This window comes from Homarus americanus, unplaced genomic scaffold, assembly GCF_018991925.1.
Source record: "Homarus americanus isolate GMGI-L3 unplaced genomic scaffold, GMGI_Hamer_2.0 scaffold45333, whole genome shotgun sequence".
In the NCBI taxonomy this organism is placed as follows: domain Eukaryota; kingdom Metazoa; phylum Arthropoda; class Malacostraca; order Decapoda; family Nephropidae; genus Homarus; species Homarus americanus.
The window spans coordinates 266976-294648 of NW_024726972.1; the positions used below are offsets into that span (position 1 = coordinate 266976).

The 27673-nt window shown below is 40.0% G+C and overlaps 1 protein-coding gene across 4 annotated transcripts in view; it reads left to right on the forward strand.

Annotated features, from left to right (window-relative positions):
• LOC121865746 (inactive ubiquitin carboxyl-terminal hydrolase MINDY-4B-like) overlaps positions 1–27673 on the forward strand; it is an 83959-nt gene that overhangs the window by 51881 nt on the left and 4405 nt on the right. For 2 of the 4 annotated variants that reach the window (XM_042365290.1, XM_042365293.1), the window contains 7 exons: positions 18299–18387; positions 22444–22667; positions 24255–24420; positions 24948–25013; positions 25320–25390; positions 25523–25670; positions 26121–26323. In XM_042365290.1, coding sequence (XP_042221224.1) covers positions 18299–18387; positions 22444–22667; positions 24255–24420; positions 24948–25013; positions 25320–25390; positions 25523–25670; positions 26121–26323 — 967 coding nt within the window. Of the gene's footprint in view, positions 1–1043; positions 1164–15766; positions 16071–18298; positions 18388–22443; positions 22668–24254; positions 24421–24947; positions 25014–25319; positions 25391–25522; positions 25671–26120; positions 26324–27673 lie in introns of those variants that run through there. The other 2 variants (XM_042365291.1, XM_042365292.1) reach the window with 2 other exon arrangements.

Genomic DNA, 27673 nt, shown 5'->3' on the forward strand with positions numbered 1-27673 from the left:
ATTTCTGACAACTGTGAATTATTGTTTACAGTGATGTGTCCAGCACGTACAACACACACACACACACACACACACACACACACACACACACACAGACACACACTCGCTTGACACTGTATGTATGTTTTTAATGGTCGTGAGGGTCTCCTATGGCGTGAAGATCATGAGGGCCTCCTATAGCGCAACGGGAGGTCGTTCTGTTGACAATTTCAGATGGTCGATGGTGCAGTCTGTGAGATCGATGAACAGGCAGACCCGAGGAGCTTGGCAGTGAGAAATTTGTCACTTTACATAAAGATAATATTTATTTACAAAACCTATTTATACATTCAGGAAAGAGTTATCGTTTAGCTTATTTTGTAAACTTAAACCATCATTAGGTAATTTAACATAAACAATTGTCAAAACAGTTGTAAATATTAGTGTCCTGGTGGTTATTATTGATTCAAGTATTCGTAAGTCACCGATCGATTTTAGTCCCGTACTTATCAAGGAACATAACACTGACTTGTATTACCTGGTTTGAGTTGTGTTAATCCTCTGTTATGTCTGTGTTTTGGGTTAGATGTTATCCTCCGTATATCGCAATAATAACGTGGTCTGTATAGTGTAGGTGTCAGGGTACCTTGTGTTGTTTTAGGTGTTTGTTTGTTTGTACTGTGAATCATCCTACTTTCCTATCTCCCCTTCTCTTTCTTCTAGCCCTCAGTGTTCCTTTAATTCTTCCTCCCCCTTTCTGTGCCTGCTTTCTTCTATTCTTCTCTTCCTCCCTTCTATCTTTCTTTCCTTTCCTTTTGTCCATCCTTTTCTGTCGTCTTCTAATTCTCCCACCCCTCCTTTTCTCCCTCTCTTCTACGCCCTCTCTTTCTAATCCTCCTCTCCTTCTACTCCCCCCCCCCCTGCTTTTCTTTCTCCTCTTCTTCTTCCCTCCTTCCTCCTTCCTAACCCCTTCTCCTGCACGTCGTATGAGTCATGGTGGCCTAACCCAGCAGCTACAACAGGCCAGCAAAAACCTACCACCGTGAACTTCGCTACTGCTTCAGGTAAACTGGCCGACATCGACAGGACCAACACGAGAATGGCCGCGTTTGGTGGGTTCCAGGACGCTGTGAAACGAGTAATACACACACAGAGCTCCTTCACAGCTTTCAACCAGAAGAGCAGTAAGTGGTGTGGTAGTTGCGCCTTTAAACTCTCTAGGTGAATCTTTATTATGGATCTTTATGCTGATGTTCCTGGTGTTATGGGTTACAGTATGTTAGCCTTTCTCGTGTCTTTCGTGAATGAATATCAGTTTTATTTGTAATGCAACACTTTTTTTTTGTCCTCTTGCACCAGTTTTTACGGTAATTATTACTTATGAAAAAAGTTGCATGCGTCATTTTTTTTTATTATTATTAATGTTATTTGTTAATGGCGTTAACTATGACGTTAATGGGGATAATATATATTTTTTTTTGTAAGATTAGTAACGAAATATCCTACTGGACGATATTCAGGAAAACACGACCAACTTAAGAGGATAATAAATATTTAAGTTAATCCAATGAACAAAGTAAGATAGGTTTATAATTAAGTCTCCTAATTACTATATATAATTACCCTTGACGGAAACATAACTAATTAATCTACCATAGTACTTGAGAATTAATCTATCATTCGTGTACTGTCATAAAAGATTAAAAAAAAAATCCCCGTAGGTAAATATTTGCATAAAACACGTCACGACTGGATTTTAATTACCTGTGGGTCTACTTTGCATATCACGCCACCTGTGTTGATAGTAATTACACAGAATTAGGCGGCGGCCGTGTCTGGTTCCTGCTGCGGGGGCGTTGGCTTAATATTGGGAGTAAAGTTGATATAATGGTTTGAATCTCCGCTAATCCTTTGAGAGAGAGAGAGAGAGAGAGAGAGAGAGAGAGAGAGAGAGGGGATAAAAATGTGGAGAGACGTGAATGGAACATAAAAACAATTAAGGAAGAGGGGGAAAGATAATACAAAATATGAAAGACAAGTGTAAGGGATTATGAAAAAGAGAAATGTGAAGGGAAGAATAAAAAATGAGAGAGGTAGAGGGAAGAAAAGGAGGGGAGGGAAGATAAAGAAATACTGACTGTTACTCATAAATAATCCAGAGTAAACCTTTGACGTAGGAGAGAGAGAGAGAGAGAAAGAAAGAAAGAAAGAAAGAAAAAGAGAGAGAGAGAGAGAGAGAGAGAGAGAGAGAGAGAGAGAGGTATACAATATACAGTATACGACAAAGGCTCGGATCAATACAGTCTGAGGCATGGGTCACCAGTCTCGTGTTGCTCCACAGTCACTACCGACTGGGGTATTGTGAATGTAAAGTGGTCTGTGTGTATTAGTCAGGTCATAATATGATCAGGATTGGTCTGGTCATGTGTGGTAACGTTAGGTTAGGTTAGGTTAGCTTTAGATAGATTTGGTTCGGTCTGGCCAGGTCATATGTGGTCAGGTTAGGTTAGGTCTGGCGTGTTCTTATCTTCCATAATTAATTCTGGACAATTACTCTCCCCCCAAGGCAAAAAAAAGAAGAAAAAGAAACCCCATTTGCTTCTCGTGATGAAAGACCATAAATGAAGAGAGATAATGTCGTAAAGCCCTGGATTATCATTATTAACAAAGGCACAAAGTTTAAAATTAAGAAACTCGTACCTGTGCACCTGTCTGCACTCGTTAAACTCAGGTATAGATCACAGGTAACATGCAATGGTTATGACAAGGTGGAACTTACAATCTATCGTGACGTGTTATTGTTTAAAGGGGAATTATATAAGAAATGGATCACCTGAAGAATCTGCAATTTAGCTTAGTTCACCTGAAGATTAACTTAACCTAACCATATTCTTCAGGTGATCCAAACAATAGATTAAATGGTTTTCTTTCAAGGTTCTTAGCTACGATGCTCTTGTTAATTGTTAATGCTGCTGATGTTCTACTTTGCTTCTCTTATTAAAAACTCAAGAGTTCTTTTTTTTTCAATTCATAAACTATTTGAGTCTTTTATTTTTGAAAGAGGTGAGATATGTTTTCTCTCTCTCTCTCTCTCTCTCTCTCTCTCTCTCTCTCTCTCTCTTCTGTACGTGGTGTGAGGTTTTCTATACGCCAAACAAGCTATAATTCCTTAATATTCCCCTAATGAACAATCCTCGTTAGCTTAAAGGTGAAAAATCTACCCACTTGGTGAACTTTATATAAAATACAAATAAAAAGTAAAAAAAAATCCACTAAAATTGTATCTTAATTGCTTACGTTAATTAAACACCATTCGGCGTCAGGTATAATTAAGGTAGTGCTTCATTACCAAATGTACCTGTGTCTTAATTGTTTGACCTATCTGGTACTGAACGAACGTGTCTGGTTAATTTAGTGTTTTACCTTAAGTCACTCAGAAGACTCGTTTAGCTACGAGATAGACTTATGGGTGAGTGTAGTAGTGATTCTCTTAACGACTGACTAACTAGCTGTTAACTTTGTGTCCTTGTTAAGTAATAGACTCAAATTGACCCCATTCGTGATAAGCCTCGGTTATAATTAGGCCCTACCCTAGCCTTGCTCCTAGACATTACGAGTGGACCTATTCCTAATGGGGCTTAATCCTATAATCCTAATGAGGTTAAAGCCTATAATGGATTCCAATCATAATAGTAAGCTTAGGTTAGATTAGTGCCTATTAAGAATGGTGGGTCCATTTGTCACTAACCTCCTTCTACAACCTGGCTTGAAGAACGGCACATATAGGAATCTCAAACCACAACTTTGCATGTTAAAACCAATAACCTTTGGGGTTTTTTTTGTTAACCTACAATATTAAATCACTTCCAATACTTTGCATGTCTGTCCGTGTCTTTTTTGTGTGTGTGGGTGTGTGTGTGTGTGTGTGTGTTTACTTTTTTTTCCCGTGTCTCTTGTGATTCGCTACCAGACGGTCAGGATAATGGCCCCAGTGAACCAAGGCATGAAAACCAAAGCTCTCTTATGTCTACAACTCGCCCCTTCAAGAGCCTCGGTTTCCAAAAGATGGTGAAAAAGGTGGTGAATTCTCAGAACACAGTGGCAAGTGTTGATTTCATGGGAACCAAGAGTAAGTATTTTGATGTAGTTATAGTTTAGAACGCCAAGTAGTTGCTGTTAGTTGCTGTGGTGGGGGAGGGGATGGTTGACGTATACATTAGTTAGTTTGTGGTAGAAATAGGCAAAAGCATAATTATGTAAGGTTGTTAGTGATAGGTAGTCTTATGAGTAGCCTGTATTAGTAAGTTATGATGTTAGTAGGCTGTATAGGTGTGGTAGACTTGAGTGTGGATGTGGCCGATAGTGGTGGACTGTGTTACTAAATCCTTGGGTAGTGGTGGTGAAGGCAGGTTAAAAGTGTGATATTGGTTGACACTACACACATGTTTAGCATGAGGAGGTGTAGTAGATGGTGTAGTATGGTAGTGATGGATCGTAGTGGGGTGTAATACAGCATAGGTAACGAGCAAGACAGTCGACAGTGTAGTTTTGCTTCTTACTGCCTGTTGACAAAGCTTAACATAGGAACGACCACCGCGTCTCCTTACATTACTGGAGGCAGCACTGGCCACTAGATTCCAACTCACCAAGCTGGTTTTTTTTCTTTTGGTCTATGAATGACATATAGGCCGCTTATAAGATTAATATTTTTATTTTATTTTGTATATATCTGTAGTTATATAATGTAGCAAGTCGATATAATTAAACGGTATGATAATTTAGTATTTTTTTTTATCGTGGTTGAATATAATTATGTGTAGTGTTATGGTAAGTGGTGGTGATATTCGACTCACTGTTTACCATTAGTCACCATACAGTTAGGTAGAGTGTAATAGTGTTGTTTAGTAACTTCTACGAGGACGAGTGTATTATTTAATGGTAGTACTAGTAGAAATATTTATACGTTGCTATTGAAATTTGATGTATCGTATGTTGATGTATCGTATGTTGATGTATCGTATGTTGATGTATCGTATGTTGATGTATCGTATGTTGATGTATCGTATGGTGATGTATCGTATGGTGATGTATCGTATGGTGATGTATTCTCCTGCATGAATTTACAACATTTTCCTAATTAGTGGTTGTTTTATGTTGCCGAGATAAGATAGTAGGCAGCTGAGTGTTGTTTTAAACGGCTATGTTGCTCATGTTTGAAGTTGTACAGTCGACCAAGCTGGTACCGTGCGTCAGAAAATTATGGTATAGGGAGATATGTGTAAACTCCCTCCGTTGTAAACAGATGGGAATTTTCTAGATGTCTCCATACACTAGAATATTTTTGTCTCCGTTACTGTGTTCTATATTCAGTTATATTGATGTTATTTATGTGATTTATTACTGTTTTATTGCTTTATTTTCTTTATCCGTAACAACAGGATGCAACACCGCACGGGAAAATAGTTAACTAGTGACTATTCTGATTTTCTATTGGTTTACTATTGAGTCGACCATCTCTATATCCTCTAATGAAAAAATTCGAAATAGATCATCTTTTTTTTTTCATTCCAGTCTATGTGTAGAAAACGTAAGTGACGATGAAGGGAAACTGACGTAATTTTTTTCTGTGTATTTTGTATTACAGAAAACGGCAAATTGCTATGGGGAACTTATCAGGCCAGTTACCAATACGCTATCCCTTTCCTCCATTTAATTTTGTGTCTTCAGCTCGTGGTGATAAATGATCTTCCAATAAAAAATAAATAAGTCACGGTAAAAAATAATGCTTTTAATAATAATAACAATAACACGTGTGGGAAGTGTCTGCGGGGCTGGGCGGGGTGGGGTGGGGTGGTGCGGGGCAGGGTAGGGCGCTGGGGCGGGGGCGGCAGTAACAGTAATATAATGAGTTAGTGTGCGTGTGATCACCAATGTCCTCCAAATCCCGATTATTTCTGGGAACAAATCCACCTCAGAAAAACAAACTGGTAGAAGAGAAAATCAGTCGCTTTGAGCATTCTGATACGAGTACAGTATCTGAAATTTGGAATATTTTAAAGCGTAGATAAATTTCCCTTCCTCCCTGACAAAATGTAAATCATGCAAGGGAAGACTTTTTTTTATGTGAGTTGGGGTCGGATTAATTTATTCCCTGCAGTTTGGCGTTTGCAGGTCAGGCTTCTTGGCGCCCCCTTGCAAAAACTATTGATTCTAGGGCGAGTGATAATGTTGAACACAGTGTGGGTGTGTTCACTAAGCATGGGGTTGTGGTGTGTTCAGTACGTTTCATGAATATAGTTTTAGATGACGTGTATAGAAGCTGACAAGACTAAGATATATAGTTTAATAAGTTATGTATTGTAAGACCGAAACATATATATGCTACGATACATTAACAACATACAGGGTTAATGTCTAAAAAAAATAATTGAATTGTAAACATTAGCCATTTTCCAATTAGTATTTACCCTCCATTTGCACCGAAGGTTATAATTAGTTGTACTTGGTTAAGGACACTTGGTTAATGCCAGTGGGCGATCATGAACACGGGATAACTTTACGGCCCCGAGTCAACTCAATTTCATAACCTAACCATCATAATTGTTTCGTCTTTGTGTTGAAGGTTAGGTCAGTCAGCTAAGGTGTTGACCCCAGGAGTATCGACTGATGAATTCGAAGCATTCTCGGGTGAGGGTGATGTGTGAGGGAGGGTTGAGAGGGTGAGGGAGAGGTTGATGATGGGTTAGGGATGATGGATGAAGGAGGGGCGATGAGAGGTGGTGAGGGAGAGTGGTGTACGTGGATGTCACCAGTCCTTGCTTACCAGGAACACCAACATAACACACCACGCCAACTAAAGAGTGAACGCTGGGTGTACTAGTCGGAAATGTCACCAACTGAACAATTTATCTACCACGAATTTAGGCTAAAAAGAAGATTAATGACGATGTGATAATCTTTACACAACGTTTTATAATTACCAATGGTGCAGTTTGGTGCTGGATATATATAAACGAGAATACACAAAAGCTCGACATTATAATTTTGTGGTCGAGGAGCCAAAATAACCAAGTCATCCCTCTCTGTAAAATACAGTTTTCTTTGAAGGCTTTATTTCTTCTAGTTTACATGTAACTATGACTCGGGTATATATTTATTACATAACATTATCAAATATCTCGTTGGATTAAACTTTTTCCGTGTCACAAAAACAGCTGACCCAACTGTAGAAACTAAGTAGAGGGGATTGAAGCTGTTAATGAGAGAGAACGTAATAACCGGGAAGAGAAACTAAAATTTCAAGGATACACTATGTTAATATTATCATTATGGAACTTCCTTTATCAACTTATTATCTGAGAATTTCTCTTTGATTACAAGTGTAGGATATCGCGTGTTATAAAGTGTGTGGGAGTGTAAGTGTGTAGATGTGGTAATAAACTCAGATAACATGAATTTCAACCAAATATTTTTAGAAACACTTTTATTATTATTATTATTGTTATTATTATTAACAGCCAGTACGAACACAATCTTTAATGCTAGGGTCATTGATCAGTTGTTGACACTCCAGTTTGTCCAGCTGAAGGTAGCAGTGAAGCCTACCATAACACACACACACACACTCTCTCTCTCTCTCTCTCTCTCTCTCTCTCTCATATAGGAAATCCCTATCGGTATAAATACACTATCCTGACACCTTAAACCACCACTAGTGTCACACGATACTCTCACGTCAAGCAGTGTCACATTACACACTCACTCCTACCAGACTCGCATGACACCCACACCCGCTGCCACATCATGACACACACACTGTTGACCCTCGCGTGCCCCGGGCAATAGAAGGAAGGACGGGCGTCGTGTGTCTGGTCTGCTAGGCTATAATTTTGTATTTACAGTCTGACTGGCAGGATATGTTGTGCGGGGGAGGGCTAGCGAGACTCTTCCCTCACACCAGACTGCCAGAGGATGCGAGAGAGAGAGAGAGAAAAGAGATAATTGCTTGAAGATTTTACCAGATATCAAACTTTTCCCGATATCTTGACGAACTCTACGACTAGCGGGATATCCTGTGGCTTGGATATAAAGCCCCTGGCGAAGGCATTGAACGTATAGGATATTATGAGGTCTAGGATATGGAAGCTACAACTATGGGATCCTATAAACCGTAATCCTTGGAGTCTTAGAAAAGGGGAAGGCGGTAGGATCGAAAGTGTTCTACGAAGAGGAAAATCGTGTTTAGAATTTTGTGATCTGTAGGACCTAACTGACTGATGGAGAGGCTAAGACGTGAGAGAATAAACGATAAAAGTGTAAGAACGAGGGTGGGTGCGTGGGGTGTGGGTGGGTGCGTGCGTGGAGCGTGAGTGCGTGCGTGCGTGGAGCGTGAGTGCGTGCGTGGAGCGTGAGTGCGTGGAGCGTGAAAGCATAGAGCGTGGAGTCTTCCTGCCATACATTTCCATCCTTAAAGTTTGGTAGTGAGAAGCGGTAACGGTCCTGAAGTTATTTTGTGTTCTGATGGTCAAGGAGACGATCAGAAGACCGATTTATTAGTGGCCTCTGCTTGACACAGTCGGGTGGTGTTTTCCCTGACTTTTGCATGCCTATTTAAGGATGATGAGTCGAGCTTCGTCTTAACACGCTATCATCAACTCAGACATACCGTAAAACATCATCACTTCCATGGCATAAAAACATGATTTCTAAAACATAAGTAATATTAGTTATCTTAGGATCATTATTACACCCACTCAGTTAACAAAGGTTTATTAGATAATTATAACATCAATAATTACGTTTTATAAATGCTCAGAGTTAATTAATTTAATGAATGGACAAAGGGGCCAGCGTGACTATGCCTCAGATCATTACTGTTCACTGCACAGGCAAAGACTTAAAGGTTAAATTTATTTGTGATCGTCAGACGTGTAATAACATAGCGGTGTCTGGGTTTAGTGTTGGTATTTTGGGGGGGAATATATGTGACGGGTAGTTGGAAGGATTTTATATATTCAAAGGCGTTACAGTGGCTGACGGTACCATTGAGGCAGAAATAATTTGAATATAATGGTTCGTGATGAAAGTTCAAGGTTATGGTTAGGTTATTGGAAGCATTTTAGACACAGATGAATATTATAAATGTACACAAAATTCCCTTCAAACTATCACAAAAAACTCCTGGGAAAACATCAGAGATTGACGGGATGAGAGAGAGAGAGAGAGGTATGTATGGCATATATTAAATAAAACCCTCATGAATAAAAAAGAAACATTAAGATTGATTTACAAAGTCCTCTCGTTGGTGTGGGTTCTGGCAGGACTATACACGGTGAAGGGAACTGATGTACAGCCACTGGGTGAAGGTAAACACTTGGCCTCGCTAGAACAGGTGAGGCTCAGTGATGAAGTAAAGCCATCAGGTAAAATAGCCATTGGTGGGCATTATGGGGTCAGGAAGAGTGAGGGTACGAGGCCGTGGTTGGGTAAGTATCAGGGGTCAGGAGGGACGAGAGCGTGACTGGTTAAGTATGAGGAAGTGTCAGGGGTCTGGTGTCAGGGGGGACGAGAGCGTGACTGGTTAAGTATGAGGAAGTGTCAGGGGTCTGGTGTCAGGGGGGACGAGAGCGTGACTGGTTAAAATATGAGGGAAGTGTCAGGGTCTCTGGTGTCGGGGGACGAGAGCGTGATGGGTTAAGTATGAGGAAGTGTCAGGGGTCTGGTGTCAGGGGGGACGAGAGCGTGACTGGTTAAGTATGAGGAAGTGTCAGGGGTCAGGAGGGGGCCGCAGACGTGACTGATGCCGCCATCACACCTGCCATCTCGGCCCTCACTCTCCCTCTGTCACCTGTCTCCTCCCAAACACTACCTGAGGCCACTAACCCACAAACCCTAAGCCACTACCCCACCACACCCTGAGCCATTTACCCCAGTGTGCCCTAAGCCACTGCCCCAGAGCACCCTAAACCACTACCCCAGAGCACCCTAAAAAACTACCCCAGAGCACCCTAAACCACTGCCCCAGAGCACCCTAAACCACTACCCCAGAGCACCCTAAGCCACTACCCCAGAGCACCCTAAGCCACTACCCTGTGGAGGAGAGAAACCCGAGGCCAATCTCAGGATCTCTGTACACCATTTGTTGACAGTTCTTTAAATGACGTGTCGAACAGTGATTTATCCGATCACAACAATGACGTGTCGAACAGTCATTTGTCCGATCACTTCCTCTGATCTGTGTCTTGCCTATGTCATTCCTTCCAGTCATGAGTCTTAGTATGAGCCTCGTGTGAAGCTTTAACTAAGACTCACCATTTCTGTTGTCTTGAATGAGTTTTAAAAAGGTATTGCTATGGATGGAATTTATTTCTAGCTGTTTATTTTAGATATATTGTTCTATTTGTTCACTCGTTATGGTAGAGGATAGATGGAAATGGAAGGGAGGTTAAGGTGGAATGGGGAAATATCAGTCGAGGAAAGAACATCCAGGCAAAAGAAAGGAGATCGTAGTGCCTAGGAGAGATAGAAACGACTTGTCCACCCAAACACACTTTATACCCTAGCACCAGAATCGCCTTGAACACACACCCCAAAACCATCGCGTGACACTTGCTATAATCTATCATAATTTAGTGAGCATTTTACTGTTTAGTCTAGCATGGTACCTGATGTTTCCTCCATGCATGACTTACTTACCTCATGATATAATTTACCCATTAATCAGGGTGTTGTATGCTTTAATACCTTCTACTTGGTAAACACTTCCAGAGGTCATCATCGTTAATGGATTCTTGGGTCAAATGGAATTTTAAGATCATTGAAGATACCATGAGGTCTGAGTCTTCCTTGTGACCAGATAACTTAACCCTGTGTCAACGCAAAAACAAAGTAAATCTATATAAAATTATGTTGAAAAATTATGACACAAAGAAAAATGTACATTATATAATCAGGTACCTTATGATATTTTTGGGTATTTAGTGGTTTTTTAAGTCTTTTTTGGGGCTGGAAGTTTGGAGAAAAAAAATTGTGGGTTTATAATTTATACACAATAACTTTCGATCACCTTCAACCTAACCAAAACAATGGCCTCACCAGGTGGTTCATTAAGGCTTTGAACACCTGTGGCTGATACTCAAGGCTTTCAGGTGTTAAAATTTAAGAGTGGATGTGAGAGGTGGATGAATGACGCAGGTGTAATGGTTGGATGAATAAACAGAAGGTAAGATGATAGATGGATGAGTGACGCAGGTGTAATGGTTGGATGAGTAAACAGAAGGTAAGATGATAGATGGATGAGTGACGCAGGTGTAATGGTTGGATGAGTAAACAGAATGTAAGATAGATGGATGAATAGAGATGGTGGTAGGGTTAGGTTAGGTTGTTATTATTATTATTATTATTATTATTATCAAGATGGTGTGTGTGTGTGTTCGGAAGTAGAAGGGGGGGGTGGGTGACGGTAGGGAATGGTCAGCTGAGGAGGGGATGGGTGAAGTATAAAAAATGTTTCTCTCAAAAATTTACCTGCTATTATTTAACACTTCCTCTAAAACTGATTTCCCACATTACATCGTTGTGTTTCAGATCATAACGTGTACTATAGACCCACTTTATAATCACCCCTGGCAATTTTACTCATAACCTGTGAACGATATTACGGTTATATAATTTGAGTTGATATTTAATTATTCGGGTAATATAATAATGAGGGGTATAGCACAGGACTTAGGATTATAATATGCTTTGTAATAATATAATTGAGGGGTAGGATTGACACACACACACACACACACACACACACACACACACACACACACCATCAGACTAGCGTGTGGTGAAGCAGTTTAATTATGAACTGGAGGAACATGATCAGAGGCTTTGCTTGTAAGTATTAAAAAGAATTTATTTAAGAAAGTAATTGTAGGTTTAAAGATTTTCAAATTGATGGAATAAATATAGCAAAATATAATATGAACTTTCTTTAAAAAAATACAAATAAATTTGTATTGTATACTTTTACGTGAGGTAATTCTATGAGTTTTAATTGTAAATGTCATAAAATAATATTGTGGAATGCAATACATCATCTTTTTCGGGGTATAAGAACAGATAACAATAAATAAGTAAATTTAGTATAGTTTACCTTAAAATTTATACAAAGAAATTCCGTTTTCTATTAATTGAAGAGGGATGACTAAATTATTATCACAACCACAACTTCGACCGGACTTAAGTTATCAAAATCATGAATATGTTTAAGTTTGGTAATGCAATCATTTATGAACACCCCGTATAATTGATTAGGTTAGGTTAGGTTTCAAATCGTTCAGGGTTCAGATATCAACAACTCACTAACTATTAACAACTGCCTAATATAATATAACAGGGGTTGTGGACGTACGTTGTGATCATAACTTGAGACACTTACGGTGGATGGTGATTGGTTGGCGTGTGTGGGGGGGGATCTATGAGCTAATTATGACGTCATCAGTCTTAATATTTCCGTGATTTTGGTCATTCAGAAACAAATATTGGATGTACACGCATAAAATAGCTCACACACACACACACACACACACACACACACACACACACACATAAAATAATGATTGTCCCAGGCGTGAATTTATTTAAAATATACAAGCTGTCACCAACAACCACACAAGGAGTTAATGAGCTGTATGACCCAATATCAAGGAATAATCCAAGATGATCGGATAACACGCCAACTGCACTGGCTAACCATTACCCCAGAACACGATCCGCAAATCGATTTAACATACAGGTTTCCAATTACTGCTGGGTAGACAGAAACAAATGGCGTAAAGAAAGTTGTCTATTGTTTTACCCTATACACACACACACACACTCACACGCAAACACACACACACACACACACACACACGCACACACGCAAACACACACACATGCAAACACACACACGCAAACACACACACAGCACCTGATGACTCGATATCTTTCCTCGCCGTGGTGTGTGTGTGTGTGTGTGTGTGTGTGTGTGTGTGTGTGTGTGTGTGTGTGTGGTTGATGGTCGTAAGATGTGTTTACCAGATTTTAGCCTGTTGACTTACCTGCCCGATATCTGCCACCCCCTCCTCCCTTCCCCTCCCCTCGTCCAGACACTCCTCCCCTCGTCTCTGCCTCCTCACCTCACCTCACTCCCGCCCCCACCCCCCACCCCTCACTCATTGTATTCTTCGCCTCTAGACATTCTCGTTTTTTCTTAACAAATGTCGGCTGCCTCGTTGACTACACATTTGCCTAAAGACATCATGAGATCTTGGCAGTCAGAGTGATTGTGGACGATGGTGAAGAGACTTTGAGATATATATAAACATCTGAATTAAGTGAATGTTTATACTGCAACTCAATAATGTTAAAGACATCAGATTGATAATATTTACACAAAATTATTACAAGTGTGTTTGACTATTTTTTGGATGTTAATAAATCGATGAACTTGGGAAAACTTTAACTTAGGATTAATGACAAGGTGCCTTCGTGTTACCCTGTATAAAAAAAATGGTGTTGCTAGTATAAACACGTTGGGTTTACCGTCAACAAACCATCAATTATATTTGGCATCCCTTGTCGGCCACGAGGGTATATAAAGGCTGCCGTCCTATCAGCTCCAGCCAAACAAACACGGGCTTTCACGTCGAGCGGGTCAGAGAAGCTGCGGATCCCTTGTCTTCGTCGTGCGTTGAAAATAGTGCTAAGTCGTGGTGGTGGTGGTGGTGACATGGTGGGGATAGTGATATTGGTGGTGATGGTGATGCTGCTGATAGTGATAGTGATGATGGTGGTGGTGATAGTTCGTAAGTGGATGGACGGAATGGTGCATCTTCTGCCTGAGTATATATGATACTAGTTGATAATGGTGACTTTTAAGCACCAAAATGGAAAAAAAAAATACGGAACTGTTTGCGAGTGAAAGTTTCCCCAGTGACAAGATACAAAAGTTAAGTTACTAATGTACTTAACTGTATAGCCCTGCCCTCATTCCTTAGTAACTTATAACTAATTTCCCCTCATCCCCCTGATAACTTGAAAAATGTTTCCCCTCATACCTTTAATAATACACCACCTTTCCCCTCATTCCTTGGTAACTCAGGGCCCATTTCCCCTCATTCCTTGGTAACTCAGGGCCCATTTCCCCTCATTCCTTGGTAACTCAGGGCCCATTTCCCCTCATTCCTTGGTAACTTGCGCCTATTTCCCCTCATTCCTTGGTAACTTGCGCCTATTTCCCCTCATTCCTTGGTAACTCAGGGCCCATTTCCCCTCATTCCTTGGTAACCCAGGGCCCATTTCCCCTCATTCCTTGGTAACTCATAGCCCATTTCCCCTCATTTCTTGGTAACCTAGTGCGCAGTTTCTACAGTATATAACGGACTTTCATCTTCATATAGTGCGGTATATAGAGGTTTCACTGTATATAACTATTAATCTATATATTAAAAGACGCCTATAATTATCTATATATCATTCTATTAATTATACAAGTGAATTGGGAAAGGTATTATCTTTTTTCCTGAGATTTGACCTGAGAGGATTTTCCGATATAAAATCTTTGTTCTCTAGGAATGAAATCTGGGATAAAATCTGATTCGCGTAAATGGATTCATGACTCATCTTCGGTCCAAATCTGATTTTGTTTTTGTGAGTCAAATCGAAATCTTTGGCTCAAATCTGGGACCACCACATTGGAGCTTAATTATTTAAGTGTTTTATGTTTCTTGTTAACTTAGACATTATTTGGACATCATTTTAATCACCCCGAGTGGTTATGAAGTTAATTTTAATGCTGTGTGAAGTAAGGGAACGTTTTTTAGTCTGTTAAAATAACCAGAATTAACAATAGGGAGTGATACGTGTTGGTCGTATTAATCGTGACAGATTTATATTTATTTGTGGTATGATATTCAATGACTGATAGGTGTATAATGAAAATATTGGTGATATAGGTTTTAATAGTTGTTACCATGTCATTATATATCATTGTTGTATAAGGAATTTATTTAAGGTTATGCTACATGGAAATTTATTAAGGATTAATGTATTTAAAACGATTTATTCATACAGTTGTTGATTAATTTAGTTATATTCTAGTATGATTCATGTTTCTGGTTTGTTTTGTCGTTGTTTCCGGATGACTGGTCTGGTAGCTGTTTATCACTAACACTACTCGAACACCTGGTCGTAGTTGTGAAGGGTTGAAGGGCTGGTCTCTCCTGTAGGGGAAGATATTACACTCTAAAGAGAATTTCTGTTCCATTTTCAATTTTAATTTTACGTCATGTTAAAATATCTGTAAAAAATGGACTATCAATCACATCAATCTTCTGGTCGTGTGTGTGTGTGTGTGTGTTATTGGTTCCACTCATGAGTCACACTACCTCGTTTAGTATATGAACGTCCAAGTAGCTGAAACCGGTAAAAAAATATATATATATATACCTTTTAATATATATATATATGTTGTGTCAGACCAGCAGCAGTTTTTCTCATGAGGACAGATCATCAGCTGCTGCGTGGAACTAAGACGAAGGATTATAAAATTATCCAGAAGATTAACCAAGATTATCACTAAAAAAAATATGTTATTAGCCAATCACCTGACTAATATTGTTACCTGACATCCCAGTGACTGTTTTTACTCCATCCCACCACCACAGTTTAGTGACTCTTATGCAAATTTAAAACAAAACAAAAATATTTAAAACCACAATAATAAATCATGTAACACAACTGTATAAATAACCTGTAATAAAAAAAAAGGAAAATTAATCAATAAAACACCTGTACAGATCATCACTACAACAGGTATAGACTACAGCAAAAATTAACGTGTGAAGGAAATATTAAACCCTAATTATCACATAAATAAACAAACAACTTACCTTGGTCACCAGCCGGCAGACAAAGAAAGAAAAGCTCTTAGTTCTGACCTGACCTGACCTGACCTAACCTGACCTAACCTGACCTAACCATGAGTAAAATTAAGCCAGAGAGACAGAGTTTGTATCAGAAGCTTCTCCTCTTAGGCACCGAGAAGAGAGGCTCAGGTGAGTTCTTTATTGTCTACCTGTCTGTCTGCTTACCATCTTGTCTGTCAGTGTTTTTTATTCGTCTGTCTGTCTGTTTAGGTGTTTTTAACTATTTGCCTGTCTGATGTCTTTCAATCTTGGGTGCTGTTCTTGTGTCTGTACCTGTCTACCTGTCTCATTTAATGTCTCTGTTGACGTTATTACTGTCTGTGTTCACCTGTCTGTTATATATATTAGCTTATTTTCTGTACCTGTCTATTCTTTCTCCTGTCTGTTTCTGTGTTTACCTATCCGTCTGATTGGTTTTCACTTCTGTCCAAGTGAATCGAAACCTCTGTCTGTTTCCACATCAATCTGTCTTTTCTGTTGTTTATCGGTTTGTCCGTCTGTCTGTCTTAATGACTCCCTATACACTTAACCTCTCACAGGGACAGAGGGAGGAAGAGAAAGGGAAGAGGAGAAAAGGTACCTCCTATCCCTCTCTCTAAACACTCCCCTTCCCCCCCTTCCCTCTTCCCCTTCTTCCCACTCCTATCCCCACTGGCTTAGATAAATAAACAAAGAATATAAATGGCTTTGGTTAATAAGGTAAGATCCATTACTCCTTCACTGCTGCCGCTAAACGTGTTAACTCCAGCTTACCGTAGTAGTACTGCTGGTGTGGACATTGCTTTCTATATCTCTTAGGCATTTAATTGAGCATGAGTAGTTTTTTTATTATTATTATACTCCGATTAATTATGTAGATGATTATTAATTAGATTTTTTATTTGCAGGTTAATTGTAATTTGTATTGATGTTAAGTGGTTTGTGTTGAGGATAAGTATTTATTTAATTTAGAGATGTATTATTTATTGTGTATGATTATCTGGTGATTTAGGTTGTATGATTAATTATTTTCTTAACTTTTAATGTTAACTTATGATTTTACATATAGGTGTTGAGAGGTGTATTCACGATGCTGTTTTTGGCTAACCTACACAAACCACCTTAACTTAACCTAACCTTACATAACCTAACCTAACCTTACATAACCTAACCTAACCTTACATAACCTAACTTAACCTAACCTTACATAACCTAACCTAACCTAACCTTACATAACCTAACCTAACCTTACATAACCTAACCCAGCTGTTATCTTGAGGTATTTAATTACAATGACGTTGTGTCGTAAAAACACCTTATCATTCATACAGACTTACAGTGATACAGTGACAAAAAATAATATCCCGACCTTATGACACTACATTTCTACAGTGACAGTGATAAGTAGTTACGATTATACAGTGACATTACTACAATAATCTGGTTCTACAGTGACGGTGCTACGCCAATACAATTCTACAGTGATCTGATGTTGAGGATCTATAGTGAGGGTGACACAATATCCCCAATCTACAGTGACATAAATACGACCCCATGGACCTACAGTGACAGTAATACGACCTCACGGACCTACAGTGACAGTAATACGACCTCACGGACCTACAGTGACAGTAATACGACCTCACGGACCTACAGTGACAGTAATACGACCCCACGGACCTACAGTGACAGTAATACGACCTCACGGACCTACAGTGACAGTAATACGACCCCACGGACCTACAGTGACAGTAATACGACCTCACGGACCTACAGTGACCTTGACCTCATCTCTCCATCGTATGACCACATCCTGTAGGCTGTAGGTCATGATCTGTGATGATTTCCAGATATGTCGGGGGATTAGTGGCTGATCTGTCATGTTTATTGTATTACCACGAACAGTTTTCTTATTATTATTATATTATTATTATTGTTATTATTATTATTGTTATTATTGTTATTATTATTATTATTGTTATTGTTATTATTATTATTATTATTATTATTGTTGTTATTATTATTGCTTTATCATTATTATTATTGTTTTTAATATTGTTATTATTATTTTTTTATTGTTATTGTTACTCGTATTATTATTATTGATATTATTGTTATTTATATTCATTGATAAGTAGGATGGTCTTTACTACACTTGACCTAGCTTAACCTACAGTTCATTTGACCTGGCGTGACTTCCTGCATATACAGTATGACCTAACATGACCTAATTTGATCTACAGTATACATGACCTAATTTGACCTCCAGTATACATGACCTAATTTGACCTCCAGTATACATGACCTAATTTGACCTCCAGTATACATGACCTAATAGGACCTCCAGTATACATGACCTAATTTGACCTCTCTTACAGAACGTGTGTTGTACCCGACTAAACCTAAGAGCTCGGTGCAGAAAGTTCCTGTCCTTGGTGGCACTCCCATCACGGCTGACACTGCCCTGGTAAGTACCTTCGTTTTCTCCACTACTGTCTATGATGATACTGTCCACTGGTACTGTCCACATATACCATAATGAATTTTGTTATAGGTAGGTGTGTGTGTGTGTGTGACCCCAACGATCACACCTAGTAATAAATAATAATTACATTTAATCCTAAACAGTTTATGACCAAATTATCAAAAGCTCTTTATACCGATATAATTATAGAGTTTTATATAATTATTCTAATGAGTAAAACACAAAAATACTTTACCACAATGATAAATCTAAAGTGGGATTAAACATACGGTATTATTAAGTTAATCTTCTTATTTATTTTCTTAATCTTAGGTTAGGTTAGAAATTAAGTACAATACACACCTTCGCCTCTTATTCACCCCCTTTCCATCTCCCCCCTCCCTTCCCTTTCTTCCTCCCTTCTCTCCCTCCCCTTTTTCCCTCCCTTCTCACCCTCCCTTCTCTCCCTCACCTTTCTTCCTCCCTTTCATCTCCCTCTCTACCTTCCCTCTCTCCCTTGCCCCCTTTCCCTCACCCCTTCTCCCTCACCCCCCTTGTTCTCTCTCCCACCACCTTGCACTCCCCACCCTCTAACTCTCAGTGGATTTATACCACACTGACACACTTATCGACCAATTATCACGCACTCTGTAACCCCAAGACCTCACACTCACTTCTAACCCACACTCAGACCCTTAAGACCACTTAACCCCAAGACCTCACACTCACTTAACCCCAAGACCCTCACACTCACTTAACCCCAAGACCCTCACACTCACTTAACCCCAAGACCCTCACACTCACTTAACCCCAAGACCCTCACACTCACTTAACCCCAAGACCCTCACACTCACTTAACCCCAAGACCCTCACACTCATACACTCACTTAACCCCAAGACCCTCACACTCACTTAACCCCAAGACCCTCACACTCACTTAACCCCAAGACCCTCACACTCACACACTCGCTTAACCTTACCAGGAAACACAGGTTAAGTGAGGAGCTTCCTTTGAGATGCAAGTCACATGGTGTGTGTGTGTGTGTGTGTGTGTGTGTGTGGTATTATACTCGTTAACTCTTCCTTTGGGTTGTAAACCTTTGTTATGCCCTTATAAAAAATATTTAAATGGAAGACGGCGTCTGATTGGTGCTTGGACACGAGAGAGAGACACGAAGATCAATATCTGTCACAGATTATTACGAAATTGGGGATAAAGACATCTTCTTCACGGCCAGAAATAGACATCTCGTGCAGACATAAGCCACAAATAGCCTTTACCTGGGAGATAAAACATAGAAAACCAATAACAATTCTCAACTAATCTTAAACCAACCAACCAATCAAAAATATACAAATAAAACAAGAAACCACACGATTTATTATTTTTAGACAACCAAACAACATAAAGAAATTTGAAGAAAAAAAAACGAAGGAAATGTTCATAAGAAAACAGGAAGGAAATTCTTTATTGTGTTCATTTTCTTCTCTCGTTCGTCTGTTCAATTCCAGCCGTCTCGTAATCCCGTAATCTCCAGACGACCGGGATTACATTATTCTCTCGTGTCTAAAATAGAGAGTAAATTAATCCCTTTGATATTGTGATAAAAATGAGGTTAACTTTTTTTCTTGTAACTATCCTCAAAAAAAAAATTTATTGAAATTATTTTTTTAAAGGTTTGGATTCAATTTTGTTTGTATGCAGTGTTTATTTATCTGTGTGTCTGTCTGTCTGTGTCTTTCTTTGTCTGTCTGTCTTTGTCTGTCTGTCTGTCTGTGTCTGTCTATCTATCAATTTATCTGTTTTTCTCTATCAGTCAGTCTTGTTCGCTTCTTCTCAAACACCTGTGATTAATTAATTTCTCCACTCACCTGTTTTACTATTCAGGACACACATCACCACTTAGAACCTACATCACCACTTAAATACCTTATCATCGTGTATGTTCTTAATTGCTACTTAGAATTCTTCATACCACTTAGACCCCCTTAAGTGTTCCAGGACTCCTGAGCCAGCCTCATCTGTACTCTAACCTAACTGTTGTGTCTGGGGTCCATTAAGACTAAGGTCCATTAGGATTGGGGCCCATTAGACTGGCTCCATTAGAACTGCTGGTCATTTTGGTTAGGTTAGGTTAGATTAGGTAAGGTTAGGTTATTTTAGGTTGGGTTGGGTTAGGTTATTTTAGGTTGGGTTGGGTTAGGTTATTTTAGGTTGGGTTGGGTTAGGTTATTTTAGGTTGGGTTGGGTTAGGTTATTTTAGGTTGGGTTGGGTTAAGTTATTTTAGATTAATTAATGAAAGACAAGAACTATAGAAAATGATAAATAGAATGACAATAATGAATAAAAACAACAACAAAATAACAATAAAACCGATGGATGAGAATAACGACAACAAAGACATACGTAGACAATGAAGACACGCGAAGGTAGGAAGGGGGAAGCAGCCAACCTCCAGCTTACAGAACCAACCCTGAGTTCTTGCCTTTTTGGACTTTACATCACACTTCTGCCCCCCACTTACGCAGCTCCCACCCCCTTCAGGAGGTGTTTCTCTTTCCTCTCGGTAATCGGCGTCGATATCGATAATCTGACACTAGCGGAGCCCCTCTCTACCTCCCTTCACCTGACACTAGCGGCGCCCCTCTCTACATCCCTTCACCTGACACTAGCGGAGCCCCTCTCTACATCCCTTCACCTGACACTAGCGCCCCTCTCTACCTCCCTTCACCTGACACCACCTGACACTAGCGGAGCCCTCTCTACCTCCCTTCACCTGACACTAGCGGCGCCCCTCTCTACATCCCTTCACCTGACACTAGCGGAGCCCCTCACCTCCCTTCACCTGACACTAGCGCCCCTCTCTAACCCAATGTGGAAGGACCTCCACCTACGTCACCCAGCCAGTTACAATAGGGAGGGACCCACTAACATCAACAACAGTGTCCCCCCCCTCCTCCTCCTCCTCCTCCTCCTCCTCCTCCTCCCCTCTTCCTCCTCCTCCTCGGTGATACACAATGGTCACTCCCTGGCCTAGTACAATGTTCGCTAGTTTGTCGATATCTTCCGTCCACAATATGGCGTCTTCCCCGAGGTACTTGACCCCTTCCTTTTTATATTATTTTTATACTGTGGTTTTCTTTGTCATCATCATCATTATCATCCAGCTTTTTATCTTTTTCTTTAGGCACCACCACCACCACCATGACATGACAGGCACCACCATGACATGACAGGCACCACCATGACATGACAAGGCACCACCACCATGACATGACAAGGCACCACCACCACGACATGACAGGCACCACCATGACATGACAGGCACCACCACACCAACACTGGTTACGATACAAGGAGGTAATGTAAACACGCCGGCGATGAACGCGTGACTAGGATCAATAGTCTCTTGATGCCTTTATCGACACATTGTAACGGTGACTCATAGGGTGACTCCTAAGGTGACTCATATCTTAGGGTGAGTCGTACCGTAAGACTTAAGATGCTGTGTGTTCTTGAAAGTTTGGTAATAAAACTTTCTTTCATCAAGTATTTATCTCCACCTCTTCCGAAAACTTGAAATAAAGTTGAGAAGGAGAAAAAAGATCGTCTTCTTCAGCTCTACTTTATGGTTGTTTGTTTTTAGTTATGATATAAAAAGAAATATTTTAGGAATCCTTGATAATTACATCCTATTGTTTATGGTCTGTGGTGAGGAAGGATGATCTGAATTAGCTGTTGTAGTTAGCTTTCTTATTGTGAGATTTAGTATTCATTAAGATGTACTCGTAGACCACTTGTGTGTTTAATTAACGTAATGAAACTGTGTTGGATGTTGATGAGATATATAGAAACCTTATACATTAAATGTTAGTTGACCATCACCTCCCTACGTCTCATATTTTTACTTTATCACCCGTATATTCTCTTCCATTCACTGTTTTTTTTTCTTGTTTTATCTTTCACTCATTCCATCTCTGTCTGCCACTGTTCTGTCTGTTTCAGTGTGTCTCTTATCTCTCGGTCTCCCACACGTTCATGTTAACCTCTTCTTCAGGCGCTGCGACGACAAGTGTTTGGTTCAGCGGACTTACTGGGATCAACGGAGAACGAGTGGCTGGGTCAGTCTTTCGTCTTTCATGATGGCGAGACTGTCGAAGCGTACAGCCTCAAGATGCACAAGACTAGCACCAAGGGCCTGGCCATGTGTGTCCAGGGATTCATCCTCAAACACCTGCTCTTCAACCGCCGGGGAGCCAGGGTGGTTGCCGACCCCACAGTGTGAGTCTTTTTCATTTTGTCTTTAGTAATTTTGTTCTTAGACTGATGGTTATAACTCCCGCTGGGCTGAGACAAGAACACAGACGAGCGTTCACCTGATGTATGTACAATGTTATATAGGGCTATGTATTTACACACCGTTGAAATACTAAGATGTGTGCCGTATGTTCTTTTAGATCAGTCGCTGTTGCAAGAGCGGTTTGGTTTTCTATGAAAGATGTAAGATGATGTACGTCTTTTGAAATTAGTTTATTTTGTGTATTTAATGTGAAATATACTGGTTCAATGTAATTTTTAATATTTTATAATCATATAATATTATGTATAGTAGCTAAAACAACTATCTGTGCATACTTTGTGGGAAACAATATGAGACCATGGACGATAAATATTGGTATATGAGGGCTGTCACTAGTCACATGTAAAATTTTAGAGCATATCGACCCCCACCTGCACAGATAGTTATTTTATCTACTGTATTTATACAATACTTACACAAAGAAGTTTAGAGTTATTAATTGGAGAAGCTGTATTGTTTGTTTATGTGGGAGATGCTCTGTCTTCCACAGGTGAATACAGGGTGTAGATGTGAGATCGGAGAGTGATTGTAATCTTGCTTCATCCATTGTATATCCTGCATTTTGTTATTAATTTATTCACCAGCATTTAGGGTGAATACTAAGTGATACTCCTGTAAATGGAGGGAAAGATATGTTGTGAGATTGTCAGATTATTTACTAAATCAGTTGGGCCACAAGTCCATGCAGTGTCAATGTCTGTACTCTTTGTTTTATTGTGAATATAATAGTTGTTAATTGTTATAAATTAGTATTTCTCTTTCTTGACTCAATTTGTACAGTATAAAGAATAGTTTTCCTTGGATGTTTTCTCAGTGTTTGTATTAAATATCACTTTAACTATCAGCCAGAGGTAGCAAGGAGGGTGTACACATCCTGGTCTGTTCACCACAACCGTTATTTCAGAATGTGTGAGTGATTAATGGGCCAAGGAGTTGAAGCACTGCTGAAAGAGGAAGGTTATTCAGTAGTGGCTGTGACAATAGTTCAGTACCTTCAACAAACGTGTACTACTACGTGTTTCATATTTGTGTTATGATGTGAGTCTGAGGTTCATGACATAAAATAGACCACAGGTAGAAGCCACAAGGTTACGCTCGAATGTCTTAGTCACGGCTTGCAAATATCTCTCCTTATGGGGTGGAAGGGTTTTGAATGTTCTGGCTGGCATTGTTTTACTTATACGGTCCTTTGATGTGGCGACTGAACCTGGTTGATATTATATACTTACTCGGGAACCTTTGTCGTATCCTTTAGCACTTGAAACTACCTAGACCGGCTATGGTATTGTCCTTAACTGTATCATTACTATTAATAGTTATCACAGGGAAATTAATCCCAATATCAGCCTCCCTAGTAGTATTGAGAGAAAAACTAGTATTAAACACGTAATATTCCCAACAATAGTAATACACATGACCAGTTTCATGCAATGGCCAGTCACCTTGATCATCGAATCGGGTAAGGGACGAAGAGAACAGCGAACTCAATTTTTTCTCCTCCTCCCCAGGCTTCTACGGGCGACGACAAAGGCACAGGAGGAGGCACTGGTGGGGGCCCTCAGTGACATACTTTGGAGGGCCGGGGAGCGACAACACGCCGTGCTGTGCCTCGCCCAGGAGAACATTTACGTCAACGACACGCCCTCTTACCAGTCCGATGGATGCACCGAGCGGGTAGGTCATCACACAGACACACTGACCAAAGTACAGGGAGGAATATGCGAGAGTTTCCAATCACACACTGGAGATATAAGTGCCTATAGAATCATTCAGGTAGGGAATGATGAGTTCAATATACTCTAACCTAGACATTCAGGAATACAGTACAGTAATAAACAAACTCTTACAGTCAGACAAGGAAATACACAGGAAAACATAATGAGGATCCTTGAACACAGAATCCACCTTTTAACTTCATTAGTCCATTCATCCAGGTCTATCTCTTCCCCTGGCCCTCATAGCCAATAGTTCATCCCTTAATATCCCTGATTATATGACTTGAGTAACATTTTTTTTTTTACTTTTTCTAGCATATCTTCATTAGCTTTTCTATATCAGTATAAATTACCTTTTAAATTATATCAAGGTTAAAAGACAACAAAGTTAATGTATTATAATATACAAGAACATTCCATTATTATTATTATTATTATTACTTCTTATTCAATCACCAAATAAATAAGAATTAATGTCCTTTTCAGATCCACACCTTTGAGTTCAAGAAGCAAGATGAGCTGACCTTCAACCTTAAAAAATATCTCTTTGAGGTGAGCATCTTTACAGGGATCTAGTGGCAGTATTGAAGCCTGTGTTAAATTTACAGATACAGAATCAATAGTATGTAAAATAAACAAAATATCTCTATCCTGTATATCCTGTTGGGTTTGATATATCATGAAGAATTGTGTTTGTTGCAAGCTTTAAATGTATGCAGTTATTTTGCTGAACCATTATTAAATTTATCTTTTATGTGGTATTTATCGATTATTTCTAACATATATGCATTGAAAATATTAAAGGATGGAGTAGATAGTTGTCACAGTGAGGGCTGATCCCATCATTGTTGTTTACAGTTCTTGGCTGACGAAGGTAACGGGTTACTGCTCTTCCTTTATAGCCTCGTCCTCTCCCGCGGCTTCAACAAGTAAGTTCTTGTCCTCCCTATCCCCCTGATGTTTGTTGTCCCTAACCCCCCCTGATATTTGTCCTCTCACCCCCTGATGCTTGTCCTCCCTGACCATATAAACTAATCATTTATCTGCTCTTGCCCCGGCAGGTTGAACGAGGACATGGGCGGTGAGGAGGTGAGTCTGCTGTGTACTAACGCGATAATCCACCCGTGTTTGGCCACTCTGATGCTGACGGGCCGCGCCACACTCTTCCTCCACAACGGCATCATCTACGAGGGCAGCGAGGATACCATGGTCAGTAAGCACGTGTTTATATAGTCAGGTGTCTGGTGGCGCCTGTACTTGCACTGTTATTAATTGCTTCTTATGTATGTAAACATTTAGTGTGTGGAGAAGTATAAGACATAAGACAGATTCAGAAATAAGCTCCACATCCTGATCTCTCCCCTAAATTCCCTGTGCTTTCCTGGTGCTTAATTGAAATTAATTTTAGGACTTAGGGATTTTCAGGGTTGGTGAATTAGCTGGTTTTAATTCCAAATGTTTTGAATATAAAGTGTTAATTTTTAATCCTTTTCCTCTGATTCGTTTGACAATACAGCGTGATAAGATGAAAGTTATGAAGAAAAGCCTTTAATGTCTATGTTAATCTTGACATAATAATTAAAGAATGAAACAATATACTGTACATTACATATTACTGAACCTTATATTAGTTTGATAATTCTGGTAACTATGTTCTAGGCCAAGCCCAAAACAGGTATCATAACCCGGGCGGAGGTGGGGCTGTTAGTGTGGAGGAGACCGGAGGAAGGAGGTCAGGTCAACGTGGGGTCACGACTCAAAACACCTTCTTTCCCTGTCTGGGTCACGAGGTGTAATGACTCCTACGGGATCCTTTTCAACCCTAATAAGGAACTCACTAGGGACTACCACGCTGAAAACAGGTGTGTGTGTGTGTGTGTGTGTGTGTGTGATGATGATGATGATGATGATGATGATGATGATAATAATAATAATAATAATACCCCCTGTATTAATAATAATAATAATTAACGGTTTATTGAAAGAGCATGGCAGCCTGAAGGCTGAAAATATACTGTTACATAATTGGGGAATGGGTTACTTGATTGACAAATAATATACAAGTAACATAAGTGATACAAATATGATATACAATAACTAAGAGGGGAGAAGGTTATACTATAGGGCATTTCAACATAGTGACAGTGCAAAAAGGTAAGATTGACTGGGAGTTAATACACTCGTTGATTACCAGTTATTGATATATTTACAATGGTTGGGACTGGGCTGTTCTTATAGCGATCAATACATGCTTGTATGGGCTGGATGCGGTTGTGGTGTCGAACAGCAATTCGGGGACGAGGGATCTCGGGTGGAAGTAGGATTCGGTGTCGAGAATGGTGCAGAAACTTCTCATCAAATTTGCAGATGAGGTCGTGGTGATGGTCAGTGAGAGCCGAAAGGGTCAGTGTGTTGAGCGCTTCTTGATATGTGGATTAGGAAGGGGAGACAATAATTTTGCATGCCCTATTTTGCACTTTTTTCTATGTGTTTACGTTGTGTAGCATTTAGGGAGTAAGACCAGGCAGGGAAGGCATGGGTGAGCTTGGGAAGAATGAATGTTGAGTAAACACTGAGGAGCTCGGGCGGAGGAACTCCGAGGGACTTGAGTTGGCGGATGAGGTGGGGACAAAAACTGGAGGATTTGACAACTTTACTGACGTGTGTTTTCCAATTTAGATTATCTGTAGTGACGCCGAGGAGCTTAGTGGAGTCCACAACCTGGAGTGTGTTGGGGCCCAAAGTAATGGAGGGAGGTGAGACAACGTCGGAGGAGAGGTTGATATGCGTAACCATGGTCTTGGTATGGTTGATGGTAATGTGGTTGTTGGTGGCCCAAATTTGGAGACTCTTCAATAAATCCTGGAAGGTGGTGTCGTCGGGAGCCGAATTGTTGACGCTGATCCCAATGGTGGAGTCGTCGACATATTTCCAGCGAGCAGGGGTTTCTCTTAGAGCATCATTGATAAGCATAAGAAAGCAGAGCGGTTCCCGTCTTGGTGCCTTGAGGGACACCACAGGTGAGTGACTGAAAAGTGGAGACAGCCCCTCGGAAGCGTACAGCTTGGCGTCGGTCACTAAGAAAGTCTAAGCCATGGTATAAGACTTCTCCAAAACCTGAGGTTGATATATTTGTTGATTAAATTGTGGTCAAGTAGGTCAAATTCTTTGGTGAAGTGAGTGGTGGAGCTAGCTTTCATATTGCCAAATTG